Here is a 25,916-nt window from a genome sequence, read left to right as displayed (position 1 = left end):
TGTTCAAATTAGTTCACAAAAATCGGATTGTATTTGTAGGGCTACACTTTTTCTTACCCTGTAGATTCCCTGCGTTGTTTTTCTAAATTCACTTGTTGATCTTTTTTCCTCCTTGCCGTCTTTACAAGATTGTTCCATCTCTCTTTGAGAACAGCTACCTCATTTTGTGCCTCATCATTGCTCGTTTCAAGATCCGAGATTCTTTTTTGAAGATCCGCAATTATATTACGATAGGGAGGTGCGTCACCATTGTGTGATTTAGCTTTTTCTGCGCTTTTATCCGCCGATCGAACAGCAGATATAACACGGCTTACAAACTGACGATTGGCAATCAACTCATTTCTATAATATGAGTTCAGTCGTGAGATGAGCTTGTTCCGTAATATCAATTCATCCAGGCTTAATTGCGACCGTTTCATATAATTTTCCTTGAAGTTGAGTAGCTGAAGTTCGTGCTCAATTGAGTTTATCTTCTCACCGTTTATGTAGGGTAATCTATCTAAATTCAGATCGTGAATGGCATCAATGTTCAGTGTACTGATCAAGGCAGTGTTTATTTTATTTATGAATGCTCCCAATTGTAATGATGTATTCTCTGTGTTGAGTATTTTACCATTTCTGTTCCCCTTAGAATTTGCATTTCCTTCAGCTTTGTCTTTTTTTGTTTGTTTGTTTGATTCACGCTTCTTCTTCAAGGCCTCATATTCAACTCTGTATGCTTTTAGCTGTGTCACTCTTTGTAAAATTTGCTTTTTCAATACTTCTAGCGTGCTTTTGGTATTGTTCCAATCGGATGATATGTTAGAATTCTCATCGTCATCCTCTGAAAATTTAGAATCTATGATACTTGCAATATTGTCTGATGCAGTCGAATGATATAATATTGCATCATCAATTTTGTTTAAAAGTGTTGCCCTCTCTGCCTTCTGTTCAAGTTCGTATATCTTTTGGAGTCAAATGTTAGTATACATAAATATCGATATTCTCTGAACAATATGGTTCACTTACTTTGGAGAGGTCATTCATTCGTACCAGTATACAATTTCAGGTGTTTCTTCTGATCTGATAAGCAAGTATTCTTTTATTACACTGTTTGGTTTTTAGTAATGTAGTAAATTGCTTAAATATTGATAACCAGTGATTAACAAATGTGCTGTAATCAGCATACTTTCAAGTACGGCTAATACGCGGGGTACCAAAAAAATATATGTTATGGGTAGCACTTGATTCTATTTAGAGCCAGAAAAGATGCTATGAGAATACGGGAAAAAATAGAAAAATAAAAAAATAAAAAAGTTGAATTGTGAGAGCTTCGTTGTGAGTGCAATTTTAAGTTAGAGCTCGATTATTCCGACAATATAGATGCACCTTTAGGTCTCCTATATTATTAGAATTAAACATTTTTCCTCTCATACTGGTTGTATGGGAATGTTTTAAAAAGAATGGTTCAGGCCATTGAAGTGCCATTGGAAAAAAACATTACCCAGAAAAGGTTCTGGCAAATGGCCCAGGATTTGCTTTATACAAAGTTATTTTATGATGATTCTACTAAAACGTTCACTACAAAAAGATACAACTGCCCCGAAGCGCCCATATCCACAGCTGTGGATGGAAAGAAATCTGGAGAAGAATCTATCCATTCCAATGGTACGTCGATAAGCGATGCAAAATCCAAAAATGTTATAGAGTCGAAAGAAGACTTGGCACCATGCACGGTGGATGAAATGAATACATTATTAGTTAGTTATCTTACGCTGGTATCAAATTACTGTGATTCTCTTGCCATAAAGGATAAGGATCCTGACTTTTTCAAAAAGGTGTCGCAATACATTCTTAGTTATAACAATTATGAAAGATATCAGACATTTTGCGTCCGAAAAATGCTCTCGCTAGTCCTATATGCGGTCAACTCGAATGCACAGAATTTACAACTAAAATCAGATAGGCTTTCCAAGGACCTTTGTGCGAGGGTTGTCCAAACTATTGAAACTAATGAGAAATTTCTCAAGATTATAGGATGGATATTTTATTCTAGTTACAATTTGCTTAAAGAACAGTTTGTCACAATTTTAAAATCATACAGAGGAATTGAAGCTATACTCAAAGTGCTCAACAATTATTGTTCTGTTTCCAAAAATGTTGGTGATGATGATCCATTTGAAGAAGATTACTTTCCATATTTGGAACTAGTGTTCAAAATATGTCAAGGTTTGGAGCTAAAGCCCGAACAGTTAGACATTATCAATGCGGAATTTTTGAAATTTGCTGCTAAACACCTAAATGCTGAAACAGAAGAGGAAAACCAATTGAATTATGTGAAGTTCCGTCTATTGTTAATCTTAAATGAACAATACATGGTTAGGCAGTATACGCAGAAGGATGCTGATAAAAGCCAAATATATAAGAATCAGCTTTTTTGCGTATTGGTTGAGAATGGTCACATATTCCAGAACTTCATGGAAGTTTTGGTGCTCAATTTCAACAGGGAGACAAACCCCACGGTACAAATTCTAATGCTCAAAGCGCTCTATGTTGTTTTCACTACTTCTTCAACGTGCCAACTGATATATCTCAATGACCTTGAAGTAATTATGGATATCATGATCAGGGAGTTATGCAATCTTTCGCTTGTAAAGGATGGAATACTCATCAACACATATCTGCGAGTTCTCTACCCAATGCTGCTCTTTTCTAATTTGAATGGCAAGAAGTACAAGGTGGACAGTCTACGCTCAATTTTGAGGTATCTTTGTACATCTGAACAGACAAATGAGACCACAGAAAGGTTGGCCAAGAGATGTCTTGAGCTTGACATTTTTCAGCAAGAAGCAACCAACTTTCCGGAACCGCTGGAGGAAAATGATGGTGAAAGTAGTGACAGCAGCTCCGTTACAACAGTAAAATCAGCTTCCCCAGCTATGTATCCAGTGCAGCATTCATCTATGTTCATGCTTAGCAAGGATAAGAAGAAGAGCATGAGCAGCAGCCAATCACTTCCTGCAATGTCTAAAGGCAGACGTTCACAATCTCTGTGTCAAAAGGCACCTGTACCTCCGAGACCTCGGAACTGGTCTTCCGCCAATTCTGTTCCACCTGTATTCGTGCAAAGGGTTGATTCTGGCTCATCTCAGGCCTCCAGTGTTGATAGCATTAACACTACAGCAAGCATGTTTGTTACAGATAGCTACATTGACAAAAATAATAGTTCGTTTGCTATCAGGTCAACCCCTGTTCTTGTGCAAAATAAACCATCTGCGAAGAAATTTGCCCCACCTCCACCACCCAGAAGAAAGACGGCAAGCTCTTCCGATATTCAGCTTAGTAGAGTCAAGGTTTTCAAATGATATCGGCAATAATATAATATCTGTCTTTCGTAGCATCTAATATACTGCTTTTCTCGATTTACGTATGATGAAGAAGCAAGGACTTCCATGCCTAATTTGGTCACTCTTATCCAATTGATAGCTTTATTTCCAAGTATTTTGGAGTAGTTGCAGGTGTAAGGCTGAGTGTATATGTATCGTATGGTCAGTACATATATTTGTCACCATCAAATATCAATTTAATCTTTTTTTTCCATCCGCGGTTTTTTATTCATCTACATAAAACTATTTATTGGCTTGTTGCTGCTATCGCACAATAGAAAAAAAAAGCCCGCGGTGGGTATAGTGGGGTTCGAGAAGGCAGCCGCATTGTGCTTTTTCCGGGAAAAAGGAGCTTGAGCTTATTTAAAGTCTGGTTAGGGAGTCGAAATATTTCTACTGTTTAATGACACATAATGTAGGAGATGATCATCGTAATAAGTAAACAAGACTCCTGTTTTCCATTCCTTCCATCCACACCGCATATTTTACATATTTGTTCAAAGGAACTTTCTTTAGGACGTTTGATTCCATTTTACAAGACGAAGGTTTTATTGCATTCATAAGACATGTTTCAACAATTTAGAAGGGTCCTACCTAAGGTTCCAGTCGCCATCTCAAGATGTAGTCGCAACATTCACAAAGGTTCCTGCATCGCCTTAAATTCTCCGTCTAAATGCCTGACAATTCGTCAGAAAAACATGTTGATAGGCCAACATAACCGTTTATTGAGCAATGACTCTAAATCCATGACGCAGATTTTTGATAGTGACTTTGATCCATCTATAATAACAAGGAACGGTGATTCACTAGAGAGATTGGAGTTGGAAGAGTTTTTGGGGAGAATTGGTAAAGATCCTGTTCCTACAGTGACGTTAAACGATTTGCTTAGGTTCCAGGACAAAATTTCGGTGGATAGAGAAGCTGTTCTTAATGATAACGCTAACGAGACACTAAAAGATATATTCATTCTCGTTGGACGAGCCATTCAAAGGTTTCTTGATCTGCCCTACATTGCAATAATGAATCCTCACATGGCAAAAATATATCAGTGCTACACGGATACGTTGAACATGTTGCTTGTTTTTGTTGACAAATGCAGTGGGAATGATGCCAAGGTTGTTTCTACTTCCCTATATGACAGCATTGCTAACTTTCACATCACTTCCAAGAAGCATGAGGAAGAGTTGATTGGCGTTTTGAGCAAGATCCTTGAGATTCACACAGATAACACTGTTGATTTACGTGAGGCATTTGATGAAATCCAGGCTGGTTTGGTGAATGAGAAAGCTTTCTTGGATTCTCACATGAAGGAACGAATCTTAATGAGATTATTGATCAATCATCATTTACTTCTTCACAGACAGCTTCTTGAGGCGAAAACTGGGTGGCCCATGAAAAGTATCGGATCTGTTGATATGAATGTTAATGTGCTTGATATTTTGAGCCGTTCATATGATTATGTGAACGACATGGCTGCAATGAAATACTCTGATAAAATTAAGATGGAAGTTAAAAGTGTATTCGTCAAGGCTGACGGATCCGTCAAAGAGCAGATAATCCATGACATTGACCACATTGAGAAGTATGATCCATTGATTTTTCCATATATTTCCAACCACATTGAATACGTCTTTGATGAGATTTTGAAGAACTCAACTCGCGCTACAATGGACAACAATGTCTCGATTCCCGTTGAAGTGGTCGTGGTTTTAAGGGAGCCAAAGTCGCTTCAAGACTATTATAAGTTGGAAGTTCGTATTACTGATCACGCTAAAGGAATAAAGCCGGAGGTTGTGGATCATCTTTTCGACTATTCTTTCACGACAGTCGACAATAAGGCTTCTTCCGATCCGAAATTGCTTACAAATACGTCAGACAATATGATTGCTGGAATGGGTTATGGCCTTCCAATGAGTTTGACATACACCCGCCTGTTTGATGGTGATATTCATCTTAAAAGTGTGTTTGGTGATGGTACCACCGTCTACCTAGAATGGACAGGTATAGCTGGCAAGAACAAAGTGTCACCTTAGTAGAAAGCATTACAACGCACTTTACTATTATATTTATTTTAGCGGTACCATAATTGATGTATGTACATGTATATACAAATAAAGATGTTTGCTGTATATGCTGAATGGCATTTCCTTATCCTCTATTTTGTGTCCTTTTAAAAATCATTCATTCTCATAGTGAAGACCCTCTCCTTGGGAACATGGAAACGTCCCTTGCAACTGGTGAAAGTAAGCCAAATGCTCTTGCTCTTCGCACAGCCTTGGCCATTGCCTTCTGCTTTCTTGTCTTTAAACCTGTAACTGTATGATGTTGAATTTGTCCAGAATTGTTCAAGTACTTGGAAAGAAGCTGTGGCATACAGTAGAAGATTTCTGGATTCACTTCTTCGGAGTTAAATGACGATTGTTTCATCTCTTCCTCTTTTCTGATCTTCTGTAATTTTCTGTGGTATCTAGTATTAGCTATCGAGAAATCAAATGGATCGTACGTTGATTGCTTTGAAAAATCGTTGACAAACATTTGCATCACCGCCGATTCTCTTTGCTTTTGTCTTTCCGAGTCCAACGCCTCACCCTGTTTCTTCAAGTTCATAAAGGTCGACGAAAGCGAATATTCATTATTTTTCCCCGTCAATTTCATTGAACTAGTCGAGAACGTTCTCGTTATGGCACATGCCTGTTTCTTGAATGTGCCAGCAAACATGTTTGTTGTACTTATTAACGATTGATGATCTATAGTACGGTGTGGTGATTATGTTCAAAGAAAGAATGTGTCATTAAACCTTACTGTAATAATAAATTTAGTTGTCTCACACAACTTTTTTTTTTCTCTCTCTTCCAGTTTTCTACGCGCTGAGAGCTGATTGGGTGAAGACACTGAGTATTAAAAGCCAAGGAGTTCGGTCATTTTTAATATTTCGTCATTATATCAAAGAATTAGCCTCTTCTGGATGGTTTATATGATACAAACAAATTTCTGTTGTCAATTTGTATGGAATTTAATTTTTCATCTGCTTTATCTATGATCTTTTAGAATGAGCAACGGCTCAATTTGCTCGGCCTGCGGAAAAGAGCAGGATTTTGAAATTTCAAGGGAAATTGAATGGATTGAGTGTTCGATTTGCCATAAATGGTATCATATCCATTGCGTGGGCATTAGACATTCTGAATTGGATCGTATAAGGGAGTATCACTGTGTGACATGTTCAAAAGTGAAAGGTCCATCACTTTTAACTAGAATATCTTCAAGACGTCATAAAAGAATTGATTATGTGGCACTGAATGAAGGCCAATCACGAATTGAATTAAACCACCATCCTAGAATTGATGATTTCAAGGATTTTAAAAACGATAAACCGTTAGAAGAGATGGTATATCTAGTTGATCCAAAAGTTGATGGGAGCAACGGGGGAATATTTACTGACAAAGATTTGCTGCGTATTGTTACGGCATCCAAATTTAAAAAGCCAATTCTTGTTAGAGGGTGCAATCCAGAAATACCTGCAAGCTATGATGAGAATGTGAAGCTCAGTTTAAAGCTGCCAAACTTCAGTATAGATCAACTTACTAAATTGATAGGCATTGATAGAAAGGTTCCTGTGATGGATGTTCTTTCTCAAAATATGGTGCGGCCAAGATGGAGTATGAATAGATGGAGAAGTTATTATAAAGAAGCACAAACTGATCGTAACAAGATCCTTAATATTCTTTCCATGGAATTTTCGAATACCGCTCTTAGCGAGTATGTTGAAATTCCTGAAGTTGTGCAGAAGCTAGATATATTAACAAGGATATTCAAATCTGAGCTAGGACAGGCCTTATCAGATGCAAAAATTGCCAGACCTAAAGTTACTGAATATCTTCTTATGTCAGCAGCCGAGTCCTTCACTGATTTTCACATTGATTTTGCTGGCACGTCTGTTTACTATTCTATTATATCAGGAAAGAAGCAGTTTATGCTGTATCCACCTACTTCCAGAAATCTCGACATTTATACGAAATGGTGTAATTCTGATGAGCAGTCAAGTATTTGGTTTGGGGATTTGATTCCAAGACTAACGAATGCAATAATAAAGAATGAGGATCTTAATGCTACCCCTGAATACATGTTAAACGGATGCAAAATAGAGATCAGTGCAGGAGACTTACTTTTACTACCCTCTGGATGGATTCACGCCGTATATACACCGTGTGACTCGCTTATTATTGGAGGGAATTTTCTTAATTTATTCAGTCTTAACAATCACATAAAAGTATTTCAGATAGAGCGTGAGACCAATGTACCTGAAAAGTTTTGTTTTCCAGATTTGAACAGAATGCTTTGGCTGATAGGATTTTATGTTGTTGAACAAAACCTTTCAGTAAATGCGGTGCTTTCTCAACAGCTTTTGTGTCTTTTGAAATATTACAAAGCAGTATTGGCTTCTGGGCCACCTGCTGAAATCTCTAACAAGCTGAAAGACGCCTACAAGCGGTCTAAAAGAAGTATTCCCACAAAAGTCATTGGAGATCCCTCCAAATTTGTAGCAAGATTTCAGAATTGGATGGAGAGTGCGGTTGGACATCGGTTGCCAATGAATAAGAAAAGAAGACACGGTGAAGACAAAAGTGGTGTTTCCAGCAAATTGGTTAAAGGTTCCTACGTTAAATAGATCGATTGGATGATAATTACATCAAGTATTGTTAAAAGACTAGTGAAACGCAAAGTGTAGAACAGGATAAAGAAACAAAAATATAGTAATAAAAATGTTAACGACTAATTTTCTTGGCACCGTGCATAGCGTTATAACCTTTTATGGAAAAGATTATACAAAGAATCAATACCGAGAAAACGAATTGTTAGATTCATCACGGCAGAATGAAGCCTATGCCAAAATTCTCAAACCTGAAGCTGGAGCACCGATTTTAGAAATCTTCGTGAGATCAGATAACTTATCCTTCTCTGACATGTGGTACTTGGCACCTGTAAGTGGGTCGATCACAAATGGAGTATTCTTATAGATAGGAGTGTATGTACCGGCACATATGTCGAACTCAGCATATGGGTCAAAGTCGATTTCCACAGCGTCAGTTGAAATAGTGTCAGCCTTTACGATGATTTTCTTGGCATGCTCGGCTCTCGTTCCACTCTTAACAATCTTCAAGAACTCCCCAGCAAAGTATGAGGCCATAGTGAAGTTTTTATGCTTAAAGCACTGCGTCATAGCAACCTGGAGAGCGTTTACTCTGTGTGCCGGCTGCAATTTCGTCCTGGTAAACAGTATAGCCAATTCTAGGTTTCTCTTCACCTCAGAGGCCGGTAGGCTTCTTCTCTTGAGTTCAATCGAAAGACCAAGAATGTATTCTCTGCAAACCTCCAAAGTTTCCCTGCACTTCTGCTCGTCCTCCTCGTTATACACCACCAGGGTTGTTACTATATACAGCAATTGTCTGAAGACGTCCACTGCTTTATCCAACTTGTTAGCCCTGAATAGTTTAAAGCCTTGATGTAGCAGGGGCTCCAACTGCTCCAAACCTGGAACATAAGGTGTAGCCTTATCACTATCTTCAGCAGTACTTCTTATGTATGCACGCAATGATGGGAAGCCGTCAACGGCTGAGAAAGAAAGCTTGCTGGACTGGTAGATCTGCATAAATCTTTCTCTCAAAGGCTCAAAGTTTGTAATACCCACCTGCTTGTTAAGAAGCCTTGCAGCTCCATCAAAAGCACCTGCAGCAATATATCCTGCAGCACATTTGGAGTTCCGCACCCAGGCACCGAGTTCCTCTGGTAATCCTGACGTTTCTGTAACTGTTTCTCCTTCATCCTCCTTATCTTCATCTAATGAAACATCCAATTGGTCATCATCCATATCCCAGGCATCTGCCTGATCGACATCCACCTCCTGGCCCATTGAATCATCAAACAAATCACCATCGGCTCCTCCTCCATCAACTTCTTCAACATTAACATTCTCCTCAGCCTCATCTTCCAAGGACAAATCATCTAGCTTCCCAGCAATAGCCTTCTCAAAGAATGAGAGAGAGGCACCTTTCAAAGGATAATCACCCGTAGTCTCTAACTTAGGCTGTAAGACATCCACAGGTCCATTGTTTGTCGGAATTTCTGACTCCAAAGGCTTAGTGTCGTGTCCTGCATCGGAAATGATCTGTTGTGCAATATCATCGAGGCCATTGTTCTTTGCCAATGCGTACGCTAGAGGCGACAAACCGGCATGCAACAAAACCTGTATTCTCTTCTCCACAGAGCCTAGGTATATGCTATTTTGTAACAGCGAAGAAAGATCGCCTCTTGCCTCCGCGATCTGTTCCATCTTGGATAGCTTGTCCAAGTTACCGGTAACAAGGTAGAACAACGATAGTTTATCCATTTGATGAAGCCTTTGGTAGGCAAGTTCAACCACAGAAACACGGCCCTGTGTCAATGCTTCTTTTCCAAGCTTTGCCCAGATTGCAGGCTTGTCTAACTTCTGTGCCTGCTCTAGAGCAATGTCTAAGTTGTGGCACTCGGTTGCAAGTTCAAATCTAGTTTCCGGATCCTGAACAAACTGAAGAGCAACCTCTGGGTAGCCACGCTTTTCTAAGTAGCCGATGATGTTCTCGCCCACCAAGTTAGAGTTCTTGATGAGACTTAAAACATCTCTGTATCTTTTATTCACGAGGGCTTTCTTGAACTTGTATTCCGTCGGATCAATCTCGATGCACTCGACAGCACCTTTCCTGTTTAGGCAGAAGCATTTGTTTCCCAAAACTCTGGTAACGTAGACTGCATTCTTCAACGTCTTTATAGTGCCGATATCACCGTTCAAAAGCGCGTACTTCAAGTGGTTCAAAGTGGAGTAGATAAGAACGCCTGTATCGTCCCAGGACGCACTCTTAACTCTAATAGTTTCATGCATAGACATGACAGTTTTAAGCTTTCTGGTGGCAACAGTAATCGTGTGCTTTGAAAGCAAGGCAATGTACTTTCCATCAGGCGATGATGAAACATACTTGGCGTTATTGACCTGAATTTCAGATAGTTTCCTCTTCTGCTGAACATCGTAAGCCACAACCTTTGTTGACATGACCAAAAGCAACACACCCGGAGAAAGATAAATGACATCTTTCACTGCATCCTCCAAGACAATGGTCTTGGTTACATTGTCATTCATATCTCTGACCTCGAGACGATGGGTAACCTTGGAAAAAGTGACGTATCGATTTCTGGCAATGAAGCAAGCTGCAGTGGCCTTTCCTCTACCTTTAGGAGCTGCATCAAGAGCACCGACAGCCTCTTTAGGAACAGAGACTAGAGCATACACACCGGCCTCGTTCTCTCCAGATTGAATCAAAATGGCATTTTCGGCCGGATTGTAGGATATGGTACGAATTTTGTTCCACGGAACAGCCAACTTCTTTAAGGAAAGCAAAGGCATGGAAGCCTGCTGCTTCTGGTAAGAGTACTTCTGAAGCTGGTACTCGTTGTTGACGAAGAGAAGTGTGTTCTGGAACATTGTGCTTGCAGGACGCTCTCTGTCCAACTTGAAGACCATAACACCGGAATCATGGCAGGCGGCAAACAAGTTCATGTTTGGATGAGCAGCAATCATCCAGAAGCGGTCATTTTCACGCTTGAACTGCTTAACCGGGGTCCTCGTGTTGAGGTCCCAAGTTCTAATGGTCTTGTCCTCACCGACAGAGAGTATAAGATCCTCGGTTGGGTGGAAAAGAGCACAAAGCACGTTATTTGTGTGTCCTCTGCAGCTGTCGACCTCCCACGCACGAGTCTCGCTCATCCTCCAAATCTTGACCACCCTGTCATCACCAGCAGAGACGATTAATGGCAGTGTTGGGTGGAAAGCAGCCCAATTGACACCCTTGTCGTGGCCTTCAAGAACGTACTTAACAACAGCATCTGTGTTGCCAAACACGTCCTGTTGAGGTCCTGGTTGCTGCATTGAGTCAAAGCCAGGGCCTATTCCGGCTGCACTCATGTTTAATGCACCCTGAGATGCAGACTGCTTTTTCCGGAGACCAGATATGTCCCAAACACGAACAGTCTGGTCCAAGGAGGCAGAAACGACTAGATCCTTGGTTGGATGAAACTGTGCACACATAACATAATGGTTGTGACCGGTCAAGCATGCAATTTCCTTCCTGCTCTGCCAATTCCAGATCCTGATGGTCTGATCATCAGACGCAGAGATGATCCAAGGAAGAGTAGGGTGGAAAAAGACAGTTCTCACGTAGTCTAAATGACCGGTCAGTGTAAACATACACTTCATGGTATTTAATGACCACACCTTGATTGTATAATCATCACCACCAGACACGAATATTGGCTGGGATGGATGGAAATCGATCGCTCTGACTGGTCCTTCGTGGCCTTCAAATCTTGCAATAAGGGTTCCCATTCGGTAATCCCAAAGCTGGATAGTTGACGAGTGTAATGACACCAAAATCCATGGCCTTGTAGGGTGAAAGGCAACGCCTTTTGCCCTTGACGATTTCGACTCAAACTGCTCGGTGTTAGTATATGTGGGAAGCGGTTTGAAAATGTGTTAAAGGAAAAGAAACTGACCAACTGGAAAGAACTAGTTGTGATTGTTACAAAAGTCGAATCGAAAGTTGATAAACTCAAAGGAACAATTTCTCCATGCCCAATAGCTTCAATTCTGACTTTATTTCAGCATCCTCTAGTAAGACCGAAAAAAAAATGGTCTGTGCTGTTACCATAACCATTTAAGCCCGGTTCACATTCCCCTAGTTTCAATTCCAACAGCTTTACTTACCTTAGTTAGCATCTTCATCTTGAGAAGGTTCTGATCTAAGTTTCCTGTGGTCAAATATCCTAACGGCTTCTGATGCTTTATATTTTTGGTTAAATCTCAGTCACTCGTGTTCAAAATATATTATATAATGTGGATCTATATCTCCCGTTCCAAAGAGCCTCGGTTGGTTTTTTTTTAGTTTTTGTTTTTCTCATTCGATACTTGTTTAGTTCTACACTGCGCATACTCAATTGTTAGGCAGCAATGTTTTTTTTCCCCAATTATTTCTCCCTTACGCGCTGTCCTTTAAATTGTGTAGGGTATATGATTACGTAAGTTATAGACGTGGTTCTGTATGAGAAGCAAAAAAATATCGAGTGAAAAAAAAAAAAAAAAAGGGTGACAAAAAAGCTGGCCACGAAATGGATCGAAGCAGGGGAAAAAATTTTTTCGTGTATCGATAATACAGCATTTGGTTACATTAAAGTGCACCAGACAAATTGCCTAGCCGTTTACTCGACCTGAATCAGGTAAAGAAAAAAGTCTGGTTGAAATTCGTCAAGTGAAAAAAAAAAAAAATTAAAATAACGCATTAAACTAAGAACTCTCTTTATGAAGACACACAATTAACAGATCTGTATTGGACGTCGTATTGACAACGCAAAAGGGCTAAAGCTTAAGGTAAACAAATATGCCACGGTTCTTTTCAGCCACCTACGATGAGGAATCATCAGATGACGATTTGGTTTCATCGGATGAGGAATTATTATATACCTCTGAGGAAGAAACTTCTGAAGAAGAACTTCTAGAGGAGGAAGAAAAGTCACAAGAACCAGAGGAAGAGGACGAAGAATCAGATGAATACTGGGGAGAAACAAGTTCGGAAGAGGAAGAATTAAGTTCATCTGATGATGATGATTTCGGTCACAAACCTAGAGGAAGAAGTTACTTCCTTAAGAAATCAGCCGTCAAAGGTTCAGGCGTCGAATCCGAAGAGTCTGAGGAAGAATCGGAGGAGGAGGAACAAGCAGAGGGAAAGAAGGTCGTTAAGAGTGCAAAGGACAAATATTTAGACGAAATTGCAGACTTGGTTGATGAGATTGAAAACTATTCCATGGTTCAGGACTGGGTTAACATTGGCACGCGTTTCGATAAGTTGTTGAAGCTCGTTAGCAAGTATCCACAACATCACATTGCCATCCCACGTCAGTACGTGAAGTGCTTGGCCATCCTTACGCAGACTCTTGAGGATTATGAGGCTCACCAGAAGGAATCTAAGCGCAAGTTGAATGCTTCAGAGTCTAAGTCATTGAACATCATTCGGCAAAGGGTCAAGAAGTACTCGAAGGAGTGTCCTAGGGAGTTAAAGGCATACCACGATAGTCCTGAGGCATTTTTAGCAACTGATGGCTCTATCTCACTTTCAGTCACACCATCTGTTGAGGCATCTAGAGAAGCTTCAAAGGCTCCAGCTACAGCTGAGGATTTGAAGAAGGTCTTTTTCAACGCCTTGAAGGCCATTTTGGAGACACGTGGAAAGAGAAATGTTGATCAAAGAGAGCAGCTTTCTACTCTTCTCGATCTCTTGTCGAGTGCAAAGACTCCTTACGAGCAAATATCTGTTTTATTGCTGGCCATTGCCATAAGGTTTGATTTGCACGCTAAGTCCAACTTCATGCCATCGGCTGAATGGAAGCTGGCCTTGGCTGATGTCAACAAGCTTTTGGATATCATCAATGCTAATAGAAAGTATGTTGTTACTGAGACGGCTGTTGCCCCTGATGACATCGCAATTGAGCCAAAGCCTAATGCAAATGGCCAGGTTGAAGTTGTCGGTTCCATCGCATCTTTCGTTGAAAGACTTTGTGACGAAATTACATACCATCTCTTGACCCTCGATCCACATTCTACGGAGTACATTGTGCGTTTGAGAGATGAGTCTTCTCTATACACCACTCTTCTCCGGGTGCAGCTTTACTACGAGCGTTTCATCAGTGCTAGTGACTTGCAGAAGCCACAGGGTGCCCAGTTGGTCCGTGTCATCCTGAAGAGGCTTGAGAGTGTTTACTACAAGCCAACCAAGTTGATCATCTTCTCCGAGATGAATTCATGGAAGGCCATTGATGCCTCTGAGAATTCTTGGGTCTATCCAAGACTCAGCGGTGATTTGGGCCCACAAAAGAACTTGCAGTACACAAACGGGCTCGTGGACTCCCTCTGTTCCGTTCTTTACAAACAGACAAACTCGGCATTCAGAAAGAAGGCCGTTCTTTGCCACATCTATAACTATGCTCTCAATGATCAGTATTACAAGGCCAGAGACATGCTTCTCTTGTCACATCTGCAATCCTCTATACATACCGCAGACCCACAGTTGCAGATATACTTCAACCGTGCTTTGGTCCAACTCGGATTGTCTGCCTTCCGTAAAGGTCTAATGCATGAAGCCCAGCAACTCCTCCAAGAGGTTGTAACCTCTTCCAGACAGAAGGAGCTTTTGGGACAAGGTGTTCAAAGATTCCAAGTTCAGCAGTCACAGGTTGACAAGCAGAGATTGCTTCCATTCCACATGCATATCAATCTCGAGTTGCTTGAATGCTCTTTCTACACTGCTTCTCTTTTAATTGAGGTGCCGCTAATGGCTGAGTATGATGACTACGCAAAGAGAAGACAATCTTCTCCAAAAGCCTTCCGTCGTGTTTTGGAATACAGAGAAAGACAGGTGTTTGATGGTCCACCAGAAAATGCTAGAGACCATGTGATGTTAGCAGCCCGTTCTCTAGGAAAATGTGACTGGAAAATGGCAGCAAACTTACTTATGAAGATCGAAATCTGGTCACTCTTCAACAACTCTGAGGAGATCAAGCACTCGATCGTTTCAGAGTTAAAGATCCAGGGACTTCGTACATTTATCTTCAAGAATAGGGCATCGTTTACAAAGTGTTCTATATCCAGCCTGTCAGAAATGTTTGAATTGACTGAAAGCAAAGTCAAGGCTGTAATTGCAAAGCTTATTCGTAACGATGATGTTCATGCTTTAATAAACTTGAGATCGAATACAGTTGACTTCACCCAAGGGGAGGATTGCAGAGCTAACAAGCTCCAGCAGCTTGTTCTTAACCTCAGCGATAAGTGCAGCCAGATTATTGAAAGAAATGAGAAGTTGAGTATAGGAGGATATCAAATTCAGCTTGACGTTAAGAAGTTTGGACAAGGAAGATCTGCAACTGTTCAGGGTCGCAAGTAAATGAAATTCTCTGCCTTTGTTTATATCTTCTTCTTTTTTACATCCGTTCATACTGTCTTACTGGTTATTAATCATTAGCTCTTCGCTGTCTTTGTCAGCATCGAACATTGAAGCATGCTTTTTTTCCGTTGTTTCCTGCCATTTTTTTCATATCTCTCTCTTTGGGAAGCTTCGTATCTAGCCAGTATTTGACTTCATGCTATCTTTGTGCAGCTGTGGTAAAGATGCGGTTGATTTTGATTATTTCCTGATTCTATTTTATAATCTGTGATTTTTTAGTAATAAATCTTTTGAATGAAATAGTGTATGCTAGTGTGTAAGTGTTCTTTTTTCTCATTTCGGATCTTTGATGCCACCACATTTATGTGGGTAAATTAGTCTCGTCTCCGTAGATCTTAATGGTTGGCTTCGTCTAGTGTTTTCGTCCCGACTATTTTTAGCCCTGTATATTACATCATAGTAAATATGAATACAAAAATTTTATGTGTCCGAATGGCCACAAAAATAATTACTCGGAAGGGTTGTTATTTGTTGGTACTTGCAATGCATCTCTTTCTTATTTATCGTCCTTTTCATATTTAAAATCAACGTTGTGTTGGTCCTAAATCCCTTTAGATTATTTTAGGGAAAAAGCTAATTTATTGCCGCTCACTTCTTTTCTTGACTTATTTCCAGCAAACTTTTTTGTCCTTGCGTCATAATGAACAGATTGAAATTTAAACGTTATGAATGTTCAAATGATAGTAAAAAGTTAAGTATATGCTGAGAGGTCTTCTTCAAATAACATCCAGTAAATTGTAATTCTCCATTATGTGAATAAATTATAGGCGATAATGGTCTAATTCCACCGGGAATTTTGCACCTGGTGGACCCTTAAACAGTTGCTTAAAATATATCTGTTGTTTCCATTCTCGGTTATAAGTCGGCTTTTGCATTGTCTGTGAGCAATTGTTAGCGCCTGGCACTGGATGCATTCTAAGCATGCAACTTTGTCCTTTTTCTTAGCAGTCGTTTACAGAGTTCACTAAATACTTTTCCGAACGCATTTCTTCTTCCTTGTTTCTCCTTAAAAGTTTAATGCTTATTTAATCCTTATTTAATATCATAGACCTTTGTTTTTTTTTTACGTAGCTTGGATTGGTATTATATCTAATTTTATACTGATTTGTTGTCTCGGCATATTCTGTGCTGCCATATCTCCCCCTTTTTTTCCCCCCTCCACTCTATCTTTTTTATACACACTCTTCATTGGTGCCTATCCCCATACCTTTACCATCAATTTTACCACATTCAAAGCAGAACCGCCACAAATCTTGCAGTGCTAATTGCAAGATGACTATAAGCTTGAGAATATGCGTTCGTTCATGAAAACACATCTGCGAAATTCGCCAATATTCGATCGGCAAAAGTCATCCACCAAAAATTCGAAAGCAGATGATACCGAACCGATTTCACCCCTGAGATTGAAACCCAAGTCACATCATCACCGCAAAAAGTCAAAGAACAATAGGAAATCATTAACCGAAAGCCATCATAAGTCGCATTCATCTATTTCATCAATTGATACTGAGATATCTCGTTCAGACTCTGCATATTTTTCAACTGAAAGTCCGAGCAGAAGGCAGCAGCGTCTTAGTCATAAACATCATAGCAGTGATGGGAGTAAAATCTTGCGGGTATTTGACGATATCAAAGAGGATATTTCGAATCCTTTCTTGACATCATCAACACCAACAAAAAGAAAGCTCTCTGTTAAATTTAGTGAACTTCCATCATCTTCATCCTCTAGTCTTCCATCGATGAAATCCGACTCTAACAAAAGCGGTACGCTACACTCAAATCATTCAGTGGATAATATTTTGAGGGGACAGAGTTTTAAAGTGTGTCCATACACAACCTTTCCCCCTCTGCCTGATCGTTCTACAACTATATACGGTACCAAAACACATAATTGGGGCGTTGTGGACACAAAAAAGGCAGAATTGAAAAAGCGGCCTCTTCCACTTCCAGAATCTCGTGTACCTATTGCTCCCCCCTTGCCAAAGAACACAGTTCGTTTTGATACAATTAATAATTTTAAAGTTAGTCCTCCAGTGTCCATTCCGCATCCTCGCCCAAATATTAATGCCAGCTCGAATGCAAATTCTGTCGATAACGGTGTTGTAGATGGTTCAAAATCACCACTCTCGTTGGCAAGGAAAAGCACATCTTTAACCGATATAGACATGAGTGATGACGAGTGCTTTCCAAAATACAATCCTGAGGCTTTATTTGAAAGTCATTTGAAGCGTAAAGATGGCAAGCAGGATAATCAAGATAATCAAGATGATCCTGAGGTATCTGATTCGGACTCCTCCAAGTTCTCGTTTCAGCTCACTGGCAGAAATGCGTCAATTAAGTATTACAAGACGAAGGAGCAAGTGAAAGTTGAGCAAGAAGTCAAAAGCCAGAAAAAGAACGTCGATAAATTTGTGCAGTTTATCAACTCATCAGAACCTCTTGAACAGTTGGATGATGATCTGAATTATATTGATGTGAATGCCAAAGATGAGACCGACGATCTCTTTAATAGAGATTTATTTTCTGACGATGAAGATGATGGAATAGAAGATGAATATACTTCGATCACAGAGCTGCAGCCGAACGTACCCGTCGTTGACAGATTAGAGAAAGATTCTAATCAAGAAATTTCTGATAATTCAGTTTCAGAAGCAACAAAAGCATGTGAAATCAAGAAAATACAAAAAGAGACTCCCGCAGTGTCTCCGGAAGCAGAAGTTAATCTTCTTCTAGAGCAGCTACGGTCAACCAAAATTGACCCTGGATCTGCGGGTATTATTATTCCTAAGAGTAGCGATGTTTCCGAGGATTTAATCGAAAGTGACAATTGCACGGAAGGTGACATTTTCGCAGATTACAAAGATTTATCTGATGACGAGAATGATCAGTCTCCTTTGGAGATAACTACAGTTCAGGTTGGAAAGAATTTGAATCCCAAGAGTTCTTCTACTCCGGAGAATAAATATACCAATTCAGATCATTCAGGCTCTTTAGGACTAAAGGCCCGCCGGTCTAAACTGAAGTATCACCAAATCAACTCTAAAATCCAGGAGGACAATATGGATTTCATAAAAAATAGATATTCATGGCTGGGAGGTGAAGGGGAGCCAAAGATTGATGACTTTCAAAGGGTGTCAATGGCAAGTTCACCGAGTGTTGATAATTCTCTTCTTGATGAGGTTAATCAAGTTTCATCAGATTATGAGTCTGATGTGAATTTAAGATATGGCATTCCAGATGACGAGATAGAACAAGTTAATGCCCCAGTTTTAGTTGATCAAGTTCAACAGCTTGATAATAGTATCATCAATTTATCAAAAAAGACTATTACTTTATTTAACGGACTTTCGTCTGAAAACGGCACTCCTAATTCTACAAATTCTTTGAAGCATGATCAAACTGTCGGAAAGCATTTAAGTCAAACTAGGCCATCGTATGTTGACATACTCGAAGATGGTGGGAATTCTATAGAAGCTTCTGCTGATACAGGGGATACCTCGTATAATCCGGATTTTTATGATCAGTATACAGAAAGTGCCGAAGAAGGCGATGGCAGCGAAGATCTTAGTTTTGTACCTGATGGATTGGCTCCGAACCGTTATAGAGAATGTTCATTTTTGACTACGATAAGTGAGGCTTCTTTTGAAAGTTCAAGAAGCGTGCATTCGGATCACTGAGCAAACAATATTAATTAGGTTATGGTTTTTGTTTTCTTTTTTAGACGGCATGGTATTGCACTTCTAATTCTTGATCTTTTTTTTTGCATATACTGTAGTTCTTTTAACAATATTTACATTTTTTTTTTGTGTGTGTCTTTCTATCTACACGCGCTATGCATTATACTATGTATATTCAAATTGCTAATGAGTTTGGTTCATGACATACTAACAAAAAATGATGTAAATGGAATAATTACAATGCATTCTAGGTATATATGTCTACCTTTTAAGGTTATTAAGCAGAACTTTCAAAATAATAGTCGTATATACCATTTAAATAGTCATTTTTCTGTTTGGTCTTGGTCCCTTCAATTTTAGGAACTAAATCTGGAATGGACAGCCACGACTGCCGAGCATAATACTGTGGATTTTGTGGTGTCTTCGATTGAATGTATTCAAAACCATTTTCCGATATAGTCGGTGATGTTTCAGCAGATGTCCGTCCATCAATGAATGCTTCATAAGACCAATTGCTCTCAGAGTAAGCATCTGTAGAGTTTAAATCAGCATTATAGCAATACTGTTGTGTGTCCACATATTGCATTTTATCTTCGTAATATGAAGACTGCGGATATTGTCCCTGGCCAAAATATTGATTGTCTAGGTGTTGTATTTTAGTACCTTGAGGAAATTCTTTATGCGGCAGCCACTGCTGAATCAATTCTGGATTTTCCCGCTCCATTCCGTCATTGTTGCCGAATTTAGGTAAGTTATATCCGTCCGATGGATGTGATTGATGATGGTTCGTTTCATTCATCAAAGTGTATGCACTTCCACGCTGGTTATGTGATAGATCCGGAAAGCATGCAGACGCGCTTTTCGATCTTTCTTCCATCTTCCGATTTTCTATATTTTTGTGGCCTTCTATCACTTCATCGTTTTCCGATTTTTCCTGAACGATGGAGAGAACTCTATTCTTTTGTCCAAGAGATGAGTTGCAGTTGTGTATATTAGTGTGACAAATATTGCTAATTGTGCTTTTGTCAGGCTCCAGCTGACGCCCTTTCAATACCGGTCTTGCCTGTTTTTGTTGTTCGCTCTGCCTTCTTTCCCTCATTTTGGCTTTAGTAGATATTTTATCAGGAAACTTTATTTCCAGAGGATATGGCATGCTGTTAATAACAACATACTGCCTTGATCTTGATCTCCTGTGAGCTCTAACAGATGGCCTGTTGTACTGTGGAGTATCCAGGTACACTGGAAGTGAAAATGTCGAAGCATTTTTTTTATGCGAGACAAACTTTCCTCCCTCCGAAACAGTAGACAAAACACTAGAACTAGAGCTAGCGCTAATACCACCATTGCCTATCATGTAAGGAGATGGCGTATATGTATTTAGAAGACTCCTCCTACCTTCAGACATCACAATCCTATGTATAGTGTCAAGCAGCTAAAATAAAACAAAGGATCGCCTGGAGTACAAGTAACTAGTAGGACTAAAGAATAAACAGTATCAAGAGAGGCGATGCAAGCATTAAAAGTATTCGAGGAACATTCTTTTCCACATTCTTTTTTCCAGTAATTCATTCACAGTTCCAAATATGCCGCAAGTCGTTTTTGCTTATTCTTCTTTCTTTCAATATTCAACCTAAAACTTGTGTGGATGGATGGCTGGGTTATGTTTAAACGAATAGTGTATGATGATTTGCCTGAAAAGGGAATGTCGTTTCCTAATTAAGAAATATGTAAATATGATTTATTAAAGCTTTCGGAAATTAATCACATGAAGCTCGGGGGGATTTTTTTGCGTTTGGTCGACCCTGCATCTTTTTCTTCCAAAATATGAGGTATATGACGGGGTATTTAACCTTCAGCGGAATATTGCAATATAATTGTTGTTAACCGTGCGACCTCGGGAAATTCTTTTTATTACCATCCTGGGACCAATTCTATCTAAGGATTATTACATATTTCTTCACTTTTATTGTATTTCGCTTGTGTTAAAGCCAAGTAAGTGAATTACCTTTATTACTTTTCGTATTACTTTGAACTAGTCATTGCTTTCGGATATATGTCCTCTCCCTGACTAATAATGTATTAGGGATCTAGCTGCACCTTTCATACTTTCTCTCTATTATTACGTTGTTACTATTTTACGCCTCCCTTTAGAGACTATTACTGCTATATGTTTTAATATACGCCATTAGCTATTAATATATGCTTAAATCTTCCGGATAACCTATAATACGCCTCAAAAGGCAGTAATACTGCTGTCAAAACATGTACCGCTCCATTTTTAAAGCTAAATACGAGTTATTCGGATTCCTCCGAAAATTTCAAAACCCAACGGTATAATGCATGTTTTTTCATGTTCTTCTAAACAATAAAATATCATAACCTCATTTTAAATATATAAATCTGCCCCAACATGGACAACACCCAATCTGTCAACAATGTCAACTCTAACTTTAATAATTGCTCCGCTTGTTTTCCTGATCTCCGATTTTTCCAAATCCTCCAAGTTCTTATCGCACAACTCCGAAGTGATAGATGAAGTTGTATCACTTCTACCAGCAAATTCGGAGAAAAATTGTGCAATCTTTGACGTTCCTTGGAATTTATCATTTATGTAAATCACATAGTAAAGAACAAAGTTGGTACTAGATTCACTCCAAACAAGCAAGTCACCGTCGACATCTGTTGCAAGTTTTCTAACCTTTCTGACCCCTTGAATTCCAAAGAAATTCTTGTTTGGATAGTTATTGGAGTTTATAATTGCAATCTCTCCAATTTTTATCTCTGGATTCATACTCCTTGGCACTGAATTATTGGTAGTACTCAAAGTATCTGCACCTGGAATACCCCGTGGAACCAAAACCCATCCCTCATCCTCATCATTGTCATATATTTTATCGTTATCCAGAATCTTTTCGTAAGGTTCATCATCAATCACAGAGGTCACGATAGAGTCTTCCACAACGTAAGATTTATAACTAAATGATGGATTCTTCTTATGGTGGACGCACAAACCCAGGTTATGCTTGTCATAAGAAATTTCCACCGTTTCCAAAACCAGTGTTTCCCGTATGCCCACATTAATGCTAAACACGTTGTCAAGTGTGAACCATCTTTCTTTTGTCGAGCAAAATGGTATCACCATGACACCTTTTCGAATTGTTTTTGTTTTCACACCATGGCCCAACTGCGTATGGTATCTTATTTTTAGTTTAAATATCTCCCCTGTACCCTGTTCTAACTTATAGCTAACTCGCACACCCACTGTATTAAACTGGCATGTTCTGTTTAACTCGAAAAGCTGCAAATCTCTCACTTGTTGTTCACTGAAGATCTTGTATCCTGGAAATCCATTCCGTTTTTCTTCAATATACGGAGTATAGCATACCTTTAACGAAGAGCCTCCGTGAAAACATTCAAGGGTTTCTAAACTCATTTGCAGACCTAAGCCTTGATTTCTGTAAACTGTTAGAGGTAAATATAGTTGTAAAGAGCCATCTACCCATGGTCTATTTGAAACTCTAATGCCCTTACAAAAGAAGTTTGTGCCTTGGCCGTTGCTAAAATCCGTATAAAATATGAAGCTTGAGTGATTTAACTTGAAAACCGGACAGTTTCGAGGTTTCACAGATGACATTACAGATAGTTCTCCGTCAAAAAGGCCGATCCAAAATCTCGTATCATTAGTGCTAAAGTTTCGTGCACCCAACTGTTCATATGTCCATGCAGGAGCAAACAATGCAATATTAGACTGGTATTTTGAGATAAGCTGGCAGGCAGATCCAGTATCAAAACCTCCCCTTCCAATAGTATTACCTCTACCCCAAACATCATAGCCTGTAAAGAGTTTTCTTTGCACACCAAGATTGCCAGCATTTCTCAAATTACTCTGAAGATGTTTCACTGACCACCAGTAGTTTGTGAAAAAACGATCCGAAACGGAAAATAAATTGTAGTTGAACTTCGTAACGCCATTTTCGTAATTGACTTTGTTCTGTGGACACAAAAAGCTGTCATATATGATAACCTCATTCTTCTTATGAAGGGTATGTAGTCTTGATTTCAAACACTCAATAAATGGAATAAATAATGCGGATATCTCCTCGTTACTGAATCTAGCTTCAATGTTGAACAAAAAGCCGTCAAATCCGAATCTCTCCACTAGCGATACCAATATATCGACATATATGAATTGACCATCTCTAGCTTTTGAGACCAACCGATCAAGATCGGTTAAAAACCCCGTGCTTTCAAAGATAATTGTTCCAAAGCATTTAATGCAGTTTCTATGACAAACATTAATCCATGATACCGGAGGAATGCTTATTCTATGATGACTGAAATATATGAATGACTCTAACAACTGTGGATACTGTATAAAATATCTCTGTCCTGTCTTATGTGAATAGTAACCAATGGTACTTTGATCCTGGCCATCCTGATACCCGTTTCTGAAGTCATGGCATACCATCACCTTTGGTCTGTGGATGTTCTCTTTTAGATACCCACTTCCAATCTCATGATTCGATATAGTCTTTGCCGATGGATATCTGGAAAGTGCTCTCATACTTGACGTGGATTGATTACTTACTGATCTGAATCTTGGCCTCAAAAATGAAGAATAAGGAGGTATGGATATGATTGAATGAGAATGCAATGATGGTGCTAATGATGCCGAGCAATTATTTGGAAACTCCCTTTTCATCTTCAAGCTCTTTACTGGTTCCTCCGTATCGATACCCTCGATCTGATACGCATCATAATCCTCACTGCATCTCCTAAATCTATCCAATCGTGTTTGACCCGAGTCCACCTCTTTTGATAAGTCATCATACCATGTTAATAATTCTGCTAACGAGTCGAAGTATATTGCCTGTACCGGCTTCGAAGACATTTGATTGCTTTCCTCTTAATTTCAAAGCACTTGAAGTTTATAAAAAGAGAGAAAAGGATATTTATCCGATCTATATTGTGTGTACCAATTATTCCGACTGGCTTTCAGAGACACAAATTGTTTTGGAAGATAACTGAGTGTGGGCAGTATCGAAAAAAAATAGAAATAAAAATAAGAAGATAACAGATAAACCCAAAATGATTAAAGCGGACTACAAGGGTAGCACATGGCTTTTCACTGCAGATACGTACTTGCAATATGAGAAGACCAAATTTTTATAGCTAATGCTTGCCGAAAAGTGGTGAAAAGTTAGCTTTCATGTTACTACTGTTCTTCAGAACCCAAAACTCAGTTTTGTTCTTGTAATAAAGCGAGTGTTCCCTTTTTCTCCTCAGACATTACATATTCGATAAATATCGATAATTAGAAACCTTAAAGAAATATAATTTTGATATCTCATTCAGGAATGTTTTTTTGTTGTTTGAGTATTGTTAAATTAATAAAAGATAAATGAAAATGGTTTTCTAGTACGAGTACAACACTTAGAAAACAGCCTAGAAATCATGAAAAGGACTTAAATTTTACTTAGGATACTCGACTCCAAGTGAGTGTGCTAACTGTATATCACCAGAAGCACAGGTAATCCTCCTAAGAAATTTTGACAATTCCACAATTCGCATTAATTGTATAGTATTATGTTGGTGTGTTTAATTCATCATGCTAATATGCGTGACATTATATATTGTCATATCCCAATAAAGCCGTTTAGCCCATAAATTTTTTTTCATATAGTTTTGGACTCCTCCCCCTTCAATGAGCATCGCCAGCATAACTGTCACGATTTTATTGTGACAACCTCTTCTGAGCCCAGTCGCGAATTCTTGAATATTTTTTTCTTAGTCGATAAATAACTTAAATACTTCTAAGAATATCGACTATACTATTTATTCACTCTGAAAGTTACCACTAGATTGTCGAATCAGGTACCAGGACCATTCGGCAATATTTTTTTTATTAGGTTGTGCTTCGATAACTCATAATCAAAGGGTTGATCTCCAAGTAGATATAACCTTATTTTCTGGACGGGACTAATATAAATTATATATTTCTCTTACTTATCTAGCCCTCTCGATATACAACTTGCACCCTCAGAAGCTTCCACATTTAATCATCAGGGATCATCATGTGAAATTTTTGGTCCTGTAATTGTAAATTATGATGATATCCGTCCTTCGATTTACTCGATTTCAATTTACATGAGGCACCTTTACACCAAATGTTTTCGCTCTCCCAGCCGATTGCTGATGATTCTATTATAATAAGCCATCCTCCTGAAATAATTTGGTCCGTTTACCAGCGAACATGCAGATGGAAAGGGGTAGCATTTTTGAAAATAAATTAGAAATTTTGTAAAGTAATTAAAAGGAGTAATTGATGCAAATGTTGCACTTTTTCCCCCACTTTTTAAAATCTGAGATGAACCAGTATCACAAAAATCTACAAAATGATATATGATTAATTGAACAGTTTGCCAAAATCTGCAGAGATTTGCATCAGGGAGTTGAATGTCAAACTATTTTTTTTTTTTGTTTTGTTCCATGCTTCGCAAAAGAAAGCAGAAATTTAGCGGGGACAAATTATTTTTAGCCAAGAAAAAAAGCGTGCAAAAATAAGTCGCGTTTCGATATTATCTCAGCTGAAGATAATAATAGTAACGGGGCTGGAGAAGTAGGCGCATTGATGAAGGAAGATTTTAACTGGAAATTCATAATTTATGGTCCAAATCGAAAGGAAGCGGAACGAACTATTTTTTTCCTTGATTATTTTTTTTTTTTTTCAATGTTCTCAGTAGTTTCTTGTTCGTTCCTCATCTTTAATACATCTCTTCTTTTTTTCATTTAGAGTTTTC

The 25,916-nt window shown here is 38.9% G+C and overlaps 10 protein-coding genes across 10 annotated transcripts; 5 read left to right on the top strand and 5 right to left on the bottom strand.

Moving 5' to 3' along the window:
- Positions 1 to 53: 53 nt before the first annotated feature.
- Positions 54 to 1,026, bottom strand: BRETT_002114 (uncharacterized protein; the record flags this gene model as incomplete). The annotated part of the gene is made up of 2 exons (XM_041280652.1): positions 54 to 944; positions 1,009 to 1,026. The coding sequence occupies 2 exons, from the start codon at positions 1,024 to 1,026 to the stop codon at positions 54 to 56; spliced, it is 909 nt and encodes a 302-aa protein (XP_041138443.1).
- Positions 1,027 to 1,442: 416 nt separating this feature from the next.
- On the top strand, positions 1,443 to 3,344 carry BRETT_002113 (uncharacterized protein; the record flags this gene model as incomplete). Its single annotated transcript, XM_041280651.1, has 1 exon — positions 1,443 to 3,344. One exon carries the CDS (start codon positions 1,443 to 1,445, stop codon positions 3,342 to 3,344), a length of 1,902 nt encoding a protein of 633 aa, XP_041138442.1.
- A 587-nt stretch (positions 3,345 to 3,931) lies between these two features.
- Positions 3,932 to 5,398, top strand: BRETT_002112 (uncharacterized protein; the record flags this gene model as incomplete). The annotated part of the gene is made up of 1 exon (XM_041280650.1): positions 3,932 to 5,398. The coding sequence occupies one exon, from the start codon at positions 3,932 to 3,934 to the stop codon at positions 5,396 to 5,398; it is 1,467 nt and encodes a 488-aa protein (XP_041138441.1).
- A 154-nt stretch (positions 5,399 to 5,552) lies between these two features.
- On the bottom strand, positions 5,553 to 6,083 carry BRETT_002111 (uncharacterized protein; the record flags this gene model as incomplete). The annotated part of the gene is made up of 1 exon (XM_041280649.1): positions 5,553 to 6,083. The coding sequence occupies one exon, from the start codon at positions 6,081 to 6,083 to the stop codon at positions 5,553 to 5,555; it is 531 nt and encodes a 176-aa protein (XP_041138440.1).
- Positions 6,084 to 6,414: 331 nt separating this feature from the next.
- Positions 6,415 to 8,031, top strand: BRETT_002110 (uncharacterized protein; the record flags this gene model as incomplete). The annotated part of the gene is made up of 1 exon (XM_041280648.1): positions 6,415 to 8,031. The coding sequence occupies one exon, from the start codon at positions 6,415 to 6,417 to the stop codon at positions 8,029 to 8,031; it is 1,617 nt and encodes a 538-aa protein (XP_041138439.1).
- Positions 8,032 to 8,244: 213 nt separating this feature from the next.
- BRETT_002109 (uncharacterized protein) lies at positions 8,245 to 12,171 on the bottom strand (the record flags this gene model as incomplete). The annotated part of the gene is made up of 2 exons (XM_041280647.1): positions 8,245 to 11,874; positions 12,154 to 12,171. The coding sequence occupies 2 exons, from the start codon at positions 12,169 to 12,171 to the stop codon at positions 8,245 to 8,247; spliced, it is 3,648 nt and encodes a 1,215-aa protein (XP_041138438.1).
- Positions 12,172 to 12,823: 652 nt separating this feature from the next.
- BRETT_002108 (uncharacterized protein) lies at positions 12,824 to 15,379 on the top strand (the record flags this gene model as incomplete). The annotated part of the gene is made up of 1 exon (XM_041280646.1): positions 12,824 to 15,379. One exon carries the CDS (start codon positions 12,824 to 12,826, stop codon positions 15,377 to 15,379), a length of 2,556 nt encoding a protein of 851 aa, XP_041138437.1.
- Positions 15,380 to 16,731: 1,352 nt separating this feature from the next.
- BRETT_002107 (uncharacterized protein) lies at positions 16,732 to 19,116 on the top strand (the record flags this gene model as incomplete). Its single annotated transcript, XM_041280645.1, has 1 exon — positions 16,732 to 19,116. The coding sequence occupies one exon, from the start codon at positions 16,732 to 16,734 to the stop codon at positions 19,114 to 19,116; it is 2,385 nt and encodes a 794-aa protein (XP_041138436.1).
- Positions 19,117 to 19,393: 277 nt separating this feature from the next.
- BRETT_002106 (uncharacterized protein) lies at positions 19,394 to 20,521 on the bottom strand (the record flags this gene model as incomplete). The annotated part of the gene is made up of 1 exon (XM_041280644.1): positions 19,394 to 20,521. One exon carries the CDS (start codon positions 20,519 to 20,521, stop codon positions 19,394 to 19,396), a length of 1,128 nt encoding a protein of 375 aa, XP_041138435.1.
- A 981-nt stretch (positions 20,522 to 21,502) lies between these two features.
- On the bottom strand, positions 21,503 to 24,007 carry BRETT_002105 (uncharacterized protein; the record flags this gene model as incomplete). The annotated part of the gene is made up of 1 exon (XM_041280643.1): positions 21,503 to 24,007. The coding sequence occupies one exon, from the start codon at positions 24,005 to 24,007 to the stop codon at positions 21,503 to 21,505; it is 2,505 nt and encodes an 834-aa protein (XP_041138434.1).
- Positions 24,008 to 25,916: the final 1,909 nt, after the last annotated feature.

The sequence above is a fragment of the Brettanomyces bruxellensis genome, chromosome 9 (genome assembly GCF_011074885.1).
Source record: "Brettanomyces bruxellensis chromosome 9, complete sequence".
NCBI classification, from domain to species: domain Eukaryota; kingdom Fungi; phylum Ascomycota; class Pichiomycetes; order Pichiales; family Pichiaceae; genus Brettanomyces; species Brettanomyces bruxellensis.
Note: the sequence above shows the minus strand (reverse complement) of the source record. Positions and strands in the feature narration are given on the sequence as shown.